The 13,548-nt window shown below is 36.2% G+C and overlaps 1 protein-coding gene across 1 annotated transcript; it reads right to left on the reverse strand.

Moving 5' to 3' along the window:
• Positions 1–4,418: 4,418 nt before the first annotated feature.
• On the reverse strand, positions 4,419–11,346 carry LOC132980722 (CD209 antigen-like). The gene is made up of 7 exons (XM_061047015.1): positions 11,186–11,346; positions 10,888–10,999; positions 9,021–9,119; positions 8,131–8,925; positions 6,456–6,598; positions 4,996–5,105; positions 4,419–4,871 (listed from the first exon to the last, which is right to left on the reverse strand). Exons 2-7 carry the CDS (start codon positions 10,994–10,996, stop codon positions 4,733–4,735), a joined length of 1,395 nt encoding a protein of 464 aa, XP_060902998.1. The 5' UTR covers positions 10,997–10,999; positions 11,186–11,346; the 3' UTR covers positions 4,419–4,732.
• Between the last annotated feature and the right edge of the window lie 2,202 nt (positions 11,347–13,548).

A 13,548-nucleotide genomic window follows, 5' to 3' on the forward strand; every position in this document is an offset into this window, starting at 1 on the left:
GAACTAGACTACAACATGTACATTAAAAATGAACTAGACTACAACATGTAAATTAAAAATGAACTAGACTACAACATGTACATTAAAAATGAACTAGACTACAACATGTAAATTAAAAAAGAGCTAGGCTACAACATGTAAATTAAAAATTAGCTAGGCCTCTCCTAGACAAAAAGAACATAAATAAAGTTAATGAATTAAGACCCTAACGATGAGAAAATAATAAAGGATGAAAACTGAGACAAACGCCAACATGCCAGCATCTGGGACAAAGTTAGTCTACTTTCATTAGTTCTTTTTTTGTTGCCTATTTGAACTCGACCTGGTCTGAACTCTTAAATTAAATTGTGTTACTATTTTCAGTGTCTGTCAAATGTCTGTCATGTGTTAATGTGAGTTTTAAATGTCATTTAATAAACTTTAATCAATCATCGTTTAATCTCAAAGTTACGATCGTGTCGACAGTAAAACAGTTTTATTCAGAATCAATCTTACGTCGTCCGTGTTGACACTCTTGAGCTTCGTGATGATGTTCAGTCGATGTTTGGAGAACAAAAAGTCCTTGATGAAGATCTTTGTCCAAGAAATCCTCCAAAATATCAAACTTTGAAAGCACTGTGAATATTTGCTGCTGTCTCTCAGTGAGATTTGTTTCAAAGTACTTTGACTTTGTTTTTGTTCGAATTACTTAATTTTAGAATTGTCTCCTGGCAACCTGGGTTACTATGGAGATTTGAAGTAGGCTGCACATTAATTATTTGAATGTAGGCTATTTAAATCTACAATCTACATTTTTTTAAAATATATAAAACTGGAATTTATTTTTTGCCAGTTATTTTTTTGTCAAATAATATAAAATATAAATAATATTTATACTTAAAGGCTGACCAAACCACACATGTTTTTGCAATCCCCTCTACTTATTTTTTGTCTGGTAGGCCTATTTGAACCTTTTCTTGCTTTGATAAAGATGTGGCTGCCACTTTGATTTCTAAGGCTCTTTTACAGACAATCTAAAGCCTCACTTAAAGTAAAATGCACAAATAATACATTTAAAGTGTTATCTCCTTTACAACAAAAACTTACCAAAGTGTTTTTAAAGAGCAAGCACTTAATAGTCTTTGGTTTAGTAAACTACATTACAATATATTCAAAATGGTAAATGGACTGGACTCACATAGCACTTCTAGTCTTCTGACCACGAAAGCACACTGCATGTAGCCTATAACATTCCCCACAGATTTGTTGAGATTTTTGCCCATATTAACCCTTCCATGCATGAATTATGATATCAGGTAACCAGTTTGGTTTTTTTTAATGCAATTTCTAATTTCTTTAATCTAAGTTTATGGCACCATGGGAAAGCAGGGGCAGGGTTTACCATTAGTAAAGGAATTCAACCAACCAGGGCTCTCCAATTATTAAAGCCCCACAATGGCTATTTAGTTTTTAACCCTAAAATTGATGCTCCTAGTCTAACATATATAATTGTTTTCCAACAATGTGAAAAAAAACCTAAACTGTAGGCTATTTAATTAACTAGCCTACTTTCCTCCCGATACTATAGCCAATGGAGAATTCCTTCACAGCAATCGCTGGACCAAACTTGCTGCCCTAATTAGCCCACTCAGACCGAGACAAGAGTTGTTCCATGTAAAATGCTGAAGCAGAGTTACCCTAGAGCAAATCTAACAGGGGGAATCAGATAAAAAGCCATTAACAAAACTCCTAGTGAAGTCAATTTGGGGCGGAGCTCAATGTGGGCACCCACATTGAGCTCCGCCCCAAATTGCATACTGCCTTCAGGGGCTTCTCCGGGCAGCGGCCCCAGCGGCCTAAACACAAGACCGGCCTGTCGGCAGCAGCTGTCTCGCCGCTATATTTAGATTTTTTGGCCATTATCAGCTTTCTCCATAGAGCCTGTTAGCATAGCTACCAAGCAATATGGCGGACGATAAGTTTTGATTCTGGGAGTGAGTTCCCACCCACTGATCTGTGATTGGTCTGTAGCTTCAGTGGTCGAAAATATGAGGATCTAGCGTTGTAGTTTCACCCCGCTAACCGCAACAGCTTCCGATGGCACAAAATTATGATATTTGCGTCACTGGAAGCTCCTTTTCAGACTCAGAAATACAAAGATTTCCCATCTCAGGGGAAAATGAGGGCGGGATGCACGACCATTCAAAAATACTACCAGGTTTCTAATGCTAGAAAGCTTAATGCAAATCGGTGAAGTATCCTTTTAACTGAATGATGACATATCTGTTAAATTTAATTTAGTTAAATTTAATTGTAATTAATAAATTTAATTGTAGTTATATGGTTATAGTGATTACTGGGGCCTATTTTCAGTTAATTTTCTACACTGTTACCAGTGCAGGGAGGGATATTTAAGCACGTAAACGTCTTAATGCCTCAAAGTTACATAACTATAGTTAAAGCCCTGTAAGGAAATAATTCATGTTGATGAATGTTAACTTGCACTATGCAATTTATGCCATTTTATTCATGAAAGTTACTATAGAACTCAGTTTCTGTGAAACTTGAATTAGACATTTATTTTTATAAAAGTTTGTCAATTAACGTATTTACAGTTTTGATATCTGAGAAGAAATGTAAGCATTGTTCAACAACTAAACTGATATTTTGATTTGCCTTATGGGTTTACTGAAATATTAAGCTCTTTTTATTTTCATAGTAGCCTGTAGCAATTGATTTGATTACAGAATGGTAAATGAGAGAAATGATCTGGCCTTATTTATAGGTCAGGTTTTGGTGACGGGCTGGAAATCATCGGACAGCCCGGTCCATTCCACAGAGGACTACGGATTCCAGATTGTCCTCAGATCCAGATATTCACAGGTTCCAGTGTTTCCAGATTGCACATTGTTTACATCGCCGGGATGGCCGGCTGACTCCTCCCCTCGTGTATAAAAGTTGTTTAATTGAGGGACTAGAGAAAAGAAGAATAACATACTGTACTCACTGATTAACTGTGTTTCTAGATCACGCTCATTTCAGGTAAATTTACATGCAGTGTGAAGATACGAGCATAATAAAGATCGCTAGCATTAGCATGCTAACATAACAATGCACCGTGAGTTGTTTTGGTTTCATGCTGGTGCTCAAGGGCGACATCTGCTGGATCAAAAAATCACATATAAAGCCTTTAAAGGAAGAATGTGAGACTTTTTGATCCAGTAGATGTCGATCTTGAGCACCAGCATGAAACCAAAACAAACTGCTGTTTGGTGAAAAAGCCTCCGCTCTCCTCCAGCGACATGCAATCACACCGAGAAGTTTAGTGCAAGCGTTGGACAAAATTGACCATGGCTTGAGCTATGATTGCCTGTGGCCTGCATTGTTGTGTAAGCAGGCTAATCTTAGCACACTTTAGTTAGCTTGTAGCTTCATACTGCATATAAACTGACACAGATTGACTGTGATCTAAAAACACTTACGTGACATCAAATAAACAGTGAGTATGTCATCTTTCTTTATAGCTATTAAAACAGCTTTTATCAAAAAGAAACGAATCGGCTCCGACAACAACACGGCTGTCGAGACTCGCACTTCTCACAAATGGTCGACAGTCATGACTCAGTGAGAGATTTACACAGGATATACTTGATTTCTGATATATTCATTTGTAAAATGTTACACATTATTCCTTTAAGTTATTAATGGACAGATTACTCTCCTACACCCCTGTCTTAAGAAATGGATCGTTGAGGGTTTTTTGCAAAGCATGTTCATCTTTTAATGTCACTACTAAAAGAAGCCAATGGTTTACTATGTTTTGTCTCAAGGTGCATCATCTATATTTGATATTGATTAAAACATAAATGAAACCTCAAACAGCCAAGAATGATTCACTAGTTAAACTCAAAGATTTCATTTCCATCCTGAAGAGACCTCAGAAAATACTTCCTTTACATCTGGCCAATCTCCAGTCTTAACTGTCATAATGCAAAATGCCATAATTAGATAGTCGACAATCAAGTCTTTTGTTGACTGAGATAGGATGTCAAAACGATTGTCTAAGATAAGGTTGAAAATATATACAGCAGTGGTGATCTGAATTAAATCTGTGTCCTCTTGACACCTGGAAGTCAGATACGGTGACAAGAAACCATTTCAAAATTAAAGGAATAAATAATGTCGACCTCCCAAATGTTTTTAGTGACTTCTTCTGACTTTTCTGATATGATGCCCCTCCTTAAAGAATCTCTCTCTCTCTCTCTCTCTCTCTCTCTCTCTCTCTCTCTCTCTCGCTCTCTCTCTCTCTCTCTCTTTCTCTCTCTGGAAACAATAGTGTCATTACTGAGGACGATGTAAGAGATCATCTTAAACACATTAACATTAGAAATGTTTTATCAGGAGAAACATGTTTTAATAAGGCTATAAAATGAGCAAAATAATGAATTAACATTTTAATTGGTACATAAGCAGCCTTTTTTCTACATGACAATTTTCAACTTGGGACTTATGGTCAAGGACCCGCGTCCTAGAGCAAGCAAAGCACTACCAAGCTACTCCATAAGAAGCTCAACACAAACTATTTTTTGAAAAACAATGAACTAGTCTGTAAATCAATTAAATCAATTCTCAATAATAAAATGAGTTTGACTTAATCTGGAAATGTCATTTACAATCAAACAGGATGATCATTAGTACCATGCAGGCGGAGTAGACCAAGGCTAGTCACTCTAGGCCTCTCTGTACAATAACATTATTTTTCACAAATGAAATATTGATTTATATTACAGTCCTCATCATTCCATTCCCCCACTCCTGATGCTCGGTGCCAGAACTCAACACAGTCCTGGTTCTTCCCATTATGGCTGTTAGGCTGACCTTTACCCCAGAACCTGCCGGACAAAGAAAACATCCAAAGATCCAAAGTGAGAACACACGTTGGTTTATCATGGGTCAGTGATGTCAAAAATGGGCAAGTTTTTAATTTTGGAAAATAAGAGATCAGTGTTTTATTACGCTGTGGTCATTGGAGTTCCATCGACCCATTTCCACTGCCCCTCAACTCCTTCATCAGTCAGACCAAACCAAACTTCTTTGTCACTTTCATACAAGCTATTGGTGAAATTCTACGAGGAAAAAGACAAACAATACAGTTACAATACAATTACAGATACACTCAGTAATCATTTAGGCTTATTGAAACTTGTAATGTATGAAAAGAGTACGGATCAAATAAACAACTACCTGGTGAACAAAGTGTAAAATGTTGTGGATCCTCTCAGATTTTTGTAGACAAAAAAAGAGCTTAAACAGTAAACAGTGGACTTAAATTTGTGGGGTTGACAAAGACTGAGTTTGGTGTGTATAAACTGTTTCTTATTTCACTGCTGCCAAGTAGCTAAAGCAGCAGTCTTTGCTGCTCTTAGGGCATCTTAATGGGATTTATACTGCAGCTCGATGTTCCATAAAGAGCGCAATTAAGTTCAAATCGCACCTGAGGAGAAAACAGCTCCATATTGACTTTGGATTGTACAAAGGTGTCGTTGTTATTCTTTATTCTAGCAAACAACTAGAATATTTCACACAAGCTATTGGGTAATTTGATCCACTTTGCACAGTATACAGCACCTAGGATTAAGTACTATAAGCATCCAACGTGAAAAACGTGAAAAACTCCCACAGAAATATTAATGGATAAAGGTGATAAGAATGAGTTAGAATATGTGGAGTAGCAGCTCTGATGTCTTAGGACATATGGGCCTCAGATACAAATTCATCCATTATATTTATTTAGTTTGATACTTTTTTACATACTTGGCTAATGACCATATTTATTTTGGTTACACTATTTTCAGAAGTAGCCATTAGTTGGCTTAGCTACTTCTAGCCATTGATTTTTTTATAGTTATTCTGAGTCTATCTCCAGTAGAGCTTGATAGCCTTCTTTACTCTCATTATAGCTTTGAAAACATTTTGTCCAAAACGTCCTTATGGAGGAAGAAGACCTAAATCAAGACCTGTGGAGCTGAGGAGAGTGGGATATAACCAAGAAGGATTCCTTTTAATAATATGCACTTTTTTCTACATTTATATAAAAATACTAACTTGCTAAGCTTAAACTAACTAATATGCGTTTATAAAAATGAATAGGGAGATATAGCTCAGTGGGTCATCTCTCAAATGGAATGTCGGGGATCGATACCCAGCTCCTGCATCCACACGTGTCCTTGGGAAAGACACTGAACCATGAAATTTTCTTGAGTGGCATGGCTAATGGTGTGTGAATATGTATGAATGGGATAAGTTAATACTGATGGACACTAACAAATCAACATCTGTCATCAGTGTGTGAATGTGACGTGTGAAAGCAGCTTTTAGGAGACTAGAAGACTAGAAAATAGTTAAATAAGTCAACGATCCTTGACCACTTACAAGTGCACATACATACAGATAAAATGAAATGCAGACAAACAAACCATTTTCTCTTGACTTTTGATGACAGTCAGATCTGCTCCCATGCTTTGGCAGTGTTGTCTGGCCAGATTCCAGGATTTCTTCACAACAGAAGTGAAGTAGCAGCTGTTCTCGTATTTCCTCCAGCCATTGTTACATTTCTTTCCTGGAAATCGAAGGGGAATTATTGATCAATGAAAAACATGTCCCATAAATCAATCAAACAATCATTATTTTTGAATAGTATCAATTCATAATTGTTATCTCGAGACGCTTTACTAAATAGCATGTGGGATAATATGCAGGCAGGATTTTTATTCCAATAGTGTTTAAAATAATTGATTGAAAAAAATACTTTTGTTAAATTTTCAGGATTTTAATATGTTTCAGACTTGGTTCTTGGCAAGTATCATTAAGTCAGTATTAAGGAATTGGACCTGTCACCCTTCATCGTTGAGAAACATGGATTTGGGTTTTTTGGGTTTCATTTATTTATTTATTTTATTTAACCTTTATTTATCCAGGAAAGTCCCATTGAGATTAAAAACCTCTTTTTCAAGGGAGTCCTGGCCAAGAGGCAGGACTTCATAACTAAAGTGCGTGGATGGGGCTCATTGAATGTGTGCTGAAAATATACTGTACACTATATGAAGTTTGGTTTGCCTTGCTGCTAGTAGAACAAGAAACTTCTTTGCTCAAGTCAAATTGTTTTTGTTCTGATTAGTTAATAAAGTAAGTGGTTGGGAAAATGGCAAGAGAATGAGACAAGCTGAACAAAATTTAACTGCCTTGACTTAAAAAAAAAGAAAACAATTTCATATTGCCATCATTTTGGATTCTTTACTTTCAGCTTGTTCTCTTAAATCAGGGCTCAAACGTTTCTGTTTGAGTACAACACCATGTCTGTCATTAGAGACAATTTGCCTGCTTTGCTTCGTTTTACTTACACATTTTTTTAAAGTAGAAACACTGCCTCTTTTTATTTCTAATCAATAAATGTTTAATCAGTGATTATTTATTTAAAAAGTAATCTAAATCTGTTTTTACCTCACCTCTGTTCCCTTTCTAAGAACGGTTTAATATAGTGTTCATGTATTCACGTCTGCATGTGTACACATTTCTATTGATGCTCGTGTATACATGTTCTTGCACATTTGATCATGCACATATGTCTAGTTTGTGTAAATGGTGTATGCATTCTGCAGATATTTTGTATTTCTTAAATGGACAAACAAAATCATATTTTATGAAATGTTTCAAATGCTTTTGGTGTCTGTGTGAAGTTCTTTGAATTGCCTTTGGTCTTGAATGTGCGGGCCAAATAAACCTGCCTTGCTTTGCCTCTCGTGTCTCTAAATGTATTATATAAATTGGAATAAAAAAGTTATGACCCATTTTAAGGTGGCTTTGTTAAATACTGCACGATGATTTGTCAAACAATGGTAACAGCCTGCTATCTCTCTGCTGTGATGTAAAAAAAAGTCTACACATGCTCTTTTTGTAAAGTGTCTTGAGATCAAATTTGTTGGGAATAGGAGCTCTATACAAATAAAAAATGATCGGTAAAGATGAGTTACAAGGTTTGTAATCTGAGGAGTAAAAGTGCTTTCTGACTAGAGAGCACACTGCTTCTGATAAGAGATGAATTCACATGCTTCTTGTTTGCCTTTGGTCGGATTCTGAGTATTTTCTGCCTACCTACAAAGGTAGCATTCAGTCTCTCGACTTCCCCCCGCAGCTGGTCTCTTTCAGCAGTCAGATTGTTGTTTCTCTCCTGCATTCTTCTTCTCTCTTGTATTTCAATTTCACATGTGGTTTCAAAATCCCGTTGCTCCTTCTCATGTGTGCCGTAGGCTTTTTCCAACTCACTTACTGATTTCTTAAATATGGCAGCAGTGTTCTGCAGAATGGCTTTGTCTTCTGTCAGGAATTGGAGACTGCTTGCTATCTTGTCTTTTTCTTTGGAGGTGAAGTTGTATCTTTCTTGCAAATGTTGGACGTCCTTCAACAGGTTGTTGTAACTGGACTGCAGCTCACCTCTTGATCTGCTCACATTATTGATTTTATTTTGCAGATTGTCCCTTTCTTTAGTCACAGAGTCATAACTGTCACGGAGCTCGTTTTTGAGTTTGAGCAGGACATCATATTGTTTCTGTAACAAGTCTTTGTCTTTAGACAGGGCATTGTTGATAGTCTGCAGCTGCTCTTTACTGGCTCTTAGCGGTTCCACCTCTCGGCTTAAACCATCATGACTGGCCTGTAACTGACTTTGACTAAGTTGAAGTTGGTTTGTTTCTTCAGTCAGTAAATTGTTACTGAATCGCAACTTGTTTGACTTTACTTCTTCGTCAGTGTTCCTTATCATCAATTCATGTCGATTGGCCTCTATATCCCTTTTCTGTTTTTGCACTGTTGTGAGTTTCTCCTGTAGATCCTCTTTGGCTTTACTCATGGTGGTCAGTTTGTTCTGTTGATCTTGTTCTACTTTTTGATCTGCCAAAGATAAAGAATGTATTAAATTAATGCTTAAGACACAAGGAAACTTTTAAAACATTTCACAATTCACAAAAACAAGGAGGGTGACTCACGGTGAACACTCTGACCTATGAGTCCAGCCAATAGGAGAGCACACAGCAGGGCGAGGCACAGTGTCGCAACTCGGATAGGGTTGTTTCTCAATGCATGAACTGAACGACACCAAGAGTGGAAACAGAAACTTAAAATTCAAGAAGTGTGATGAGGAACTGGACTTATGTGCTTCATTTGCAATAAAATACTGAGACAAAAGCTTGACTTTCTTTCCAGCAAAAAGTAATTTTAGATTTATATAAGAGTGAACATCCATTTTTATTTGTCATTATTTTAGAGATCGTAATACAATTCAGTATTACCAACGTCAATCACATAGTAGTAGTATTTCTAAGTTTTGACCAACCAGAAGAAATGTAAATCTTCTTCAAATAGTTGCTAGATCATTTTTAACTTGGGTCACATGATGTAGTTAAAATATCATCACAATTTATAAAGTTGTATGTAGACGCTTCTTTATATAGCAGATGTAATTGAACATATTAATGCAAAAACAAAAACTCCTTTGATTATGGCTGGGCGATATGACCTCAAATCAATATGACGATTAATTGAACATTTTACCTTGATAACGATTAATGAACGATTATTTGTTTTTTGTTTTCTGCCCTCATAGTTCACTGACGAGGTCTCTACTGTGAATGTGCTCAACTATTAAAGTTGGGATATGTTTTCTAATGAAATGTGCATATCTGATGATGATTTTGTGGTTATTTATTTAATATTTGGAACCGAGATCAAAGCATTGCTTGAAATGAAAACGACACATTTTCATTTTAAAGTAGAAGTCAACTTCTATAAAAAAAGAAAATAAATAATTTCCATTTCTTGCAAACAGTTTTTCCATAGTGTTTACATTTGACTTCTTTTTGTTTGGTGTCGTCTTCCCTAAAGACAAAATGTGTCCAAACGACGGACGTTGCTTCCATGTTGCGGATTGGACATGTCGTCACGTGACTCTGCCCTGAAAATAATCCAATTAATTGACACGGGCAAGATTACGTCGGTTAGAGTTTCTGAATGTCGGTTTTCGATTCATTTTCGATTATTTGTCCAGCCCTACCTTTGATCAGGGATTTGCAGCATTAACCTTATAGGCCAGATACAGGGAAAATAGTAATCAGACATGTGACACTATGTTTGTAATCATCTTTCTGACAGTTGAATGAATGTCCCTGCGTAGTGTGATGACGTGATGAGGTACTTAAGCATTTAAAAGTGAGAGGTGAAGATCATAGGATTATACACTTGTGGCAAAGAATGTACTAAATCTTAAATGGAAAACAGGTGACTGTGATTTTCTGAGCCAGAGAAATTAAAGTGTAAAAAAGTTTGACACGATGACCTGCTCTCCCTTCTAATTCTCAACTGATGAGTGCAAGCTCAATATTCATTCCTCTTTAAGCTTTGTTTTGGTCTCCACTAATTCATGACGGAAACATCTGACTCTTAAGATGAAATATCAGGTGAATAATAAGGTGAAAATATCCTGAAAGCAAAAAGCTCTCTTTAGTGTCAGTGTTTTGTTTGTCCATTCCAGGCTTCTGTAGAACATGCTTCCACTGTAGGTTTCAGGGCTCATTCTTAGGCATCAAAAAAATAACTTGTTTTATTGTAAAATACTTCTATGAATGAGGCATTATTTGAATGTAATACCCCATTACTGCCAATAGATTACTGCCTGAGATATTACACACTGGTGTTATGTTTTTTTTTTCATTCTGAAGTCTTCTGATAAGGGCAGTTAGACTGCATTGGATCTTTAGCAGTTTGGAGCCAAGGGTAGCAGATAGTTCTCAAATGATTGTTTTATCATGTTACAACAAGCCAACCTTTTATTTTGGAATGACGTTTACATTTTATTACCTGAATACTGAAGCTTTCTGCCATCTCCAATAAGTTTTGTGTAGCCATTATCACTGTTGTCACTGACCAAGTTTGCCACTGAAGAGGCGTGGTGGTCAGCATCCTCCATGAGCTTTGAAGAAAAAAAGTATCATTAGCTTCTCACACAGCGGCAGAGAGTTTCCGTAATAATATTAGTTAATCAATCCCTTTCCAATGACTTCCCAAAGCTATCTTCAGAGGTCCCACCCTTTAAAAGAGGATCTTTTGTTTTACAGTTCTTGAATGCATGAATTTATGATGAAAGAGAATAAAATACCTCTGCTTGAAGAGATGACAGCACAGTCAAACGGTTTGAAATGTGAATGAACTGAGATTGAAGCTGTCTCAGAAGGTAAAATCCAATTTATTTCCACTTGAAGTGCACTACTGCTGTACTATAAGCTACACTTACTTTAAATCCTTGTGAATGTACGTTACATACTTCTGCAGGGGGGAAAGGAACTAAGGAGTGGTCAGCAGGCGGAGCGAGAGAGAGAGCCTCCCTTGAAACTGATTTTGTCAGTAATATCTGTTTGAGGAGGGATATGTTGTGATCAACTCCACATTACCTGGGTCAACTGATCTCAACCCCATCGATTGATTATTGGGTTTTCATTGCCAAACAATATTTGTAGTATTGTTGCTTTTTCAGGTTTTTTTCCTAAATTCACTTATTTTCTTGTAAAATCATACAAGAAAAGCTAAACTCATGTTTAGCACTTGAATAAAACGTGTTTATTCTTAGGGGATGAGGGTATGAAGACCATTATTTAAAATCAAGGGAAATAAAGCAGAAATATTCAGTGTAATCAGATATCTGCACAAGAAAACTATTTGCCAATTTCCTAAAAGGGAACCCATGAAAAGATATAAGGAAGAACTGATTTCACAATACACAGAAATGCTGAACATGCTGTTTTCATCATTTAAAAATGTGCTGATACAGCAAAATAGATACTGGGCTTGAAACTTTATTTTCGATAGCATTGCAATAAATAAATTACTAAACTAAATGCATTCCTCTAAAATGTTCTGAGTTATTCTGATGCGTGCGATTTATTTTCCTTAAACCACATCCATTAAATTAATTAAAAAACTGAACAGATGTCCTGACAGCAACAATGCAGCTAGACTTATCCTGAGCTACTATGTTCACGCTGACTGGAACGTACGTGGCTGTTCAACTGTCTGGTTTTTGGATAACTCTTAATGTCTGTACCATACGATACCTATTAAACCTGATGGTGGTCCATGACATTGAATAAAACCAATAAATGTTTACCAATGCTTAAAAAAATGTGTGATATATTTATGAAGCAATATCAGTGTAAGTTGTTGAGACACACTTGAAATACTATTTACAGTTTTTGCAGAAATATTCTTGAGAGCTGCATCCCCTCCCTCTATACCTCCAGCCTCTGCTAGTTCATTGAAGCCATCACCTCTACCATAGGTGTGAGAAAAAGTTGAGGAGGACCGCAGAAGCAGACTCAGAGAAACACCGCAGGAGGAGGTAAGTTGCAAATCTTTAGTAACTAATTAAAAAAAGCAATCCTTTACAAGCAGAACCTAAGAATATGATTGATGCAGAACTGCAGTACACAAACTAAAAACCTTACTTACTGGTAGTAAGTCTAAGTCAACTTCTGTCTGGGTAAAAGGCTACATGCTACTAAAACTCATGAGCTCCTGTACAGGTGTGTTTTCAGCAAGGAGTCCTATAATAATAACCAGATGGCTCAGAGGTGTGTTGCTCCAATGAAAGGAAACTGAGATAGACACAAACAAAACAAAACAACTCTGGTCCTTCTCAATTCACTCATGTGTCTCCTGGCTTCCCTCACTCATGTTGTAGCTCCTCCCAGTGAGGGATTTCATGTAAAAGGGAGAGGCGAGGAAGAGCTGCAAGGACATCTTACCAGGAGGGGGAACCACTGCCTAACATAATAGAGCACAAAGAATCATCTGAGCCACATTTTCATTGTCATTTCAGACAAAATAACCCAACATCAACATTTTTGGGAACACTTCTTATTTGTATTTATTTTTTTAGCTCTTCCATAAAGTAGATCTTCTTTGCATGGTGTGTGGGATGGTAGGGAAATGTTTATGACAATGCCACAATTTGAAAAAAAACAAACAGATTGCTTAGAATTAATATTTTTGCAAGCTACTGTGTCACGCATTTGTTAGTTACATTTTAAATCATAGAAATAATCATCATTGACTTACCACAGAAAAAAAGTTTTATATTTCATTAAAAGTTTGTAATACCAGCCTTGGAGATTTTGGAATGATATAAAGACATACAGATACACAGGTAATGTTAACAACCTGTACAAACCCCTATATGACATGTTATTGTCTAACGAAGCATGAGTTGTCACTTTCAAGTTTCTTTGTGTTAATTAATATCTTACAAGCCAATTATAAATTAATTTATAGTTTAATTAACACTCAAGAAGTCTTATTAATGTTAATAAGAATCTTATTGATGTTTATGACAGTATATAAAGTGTTAATACATTTCTAATAAGAGCCTATAAGTGTCTTATAAGACATAATAAAAGTGTTAATTATGCCTATATTAACACTTATATAGTCTTATTTGTGTTAATAAGAATCTAATAAGGTCTTATA

This window comes from Labrus mixtus, chromosome 2 (genome assembly GCF_963584025.1).
Source record: "Labrus mixtus chromosome 2, fLabMix1.1, whole genome shotgun sequence".
Lineage (NCBI taxonomy): Eukaryota > Metazoa > Chordata > Actinopteri > Labriformes > Labridae > Labrus > Labrus mixtus.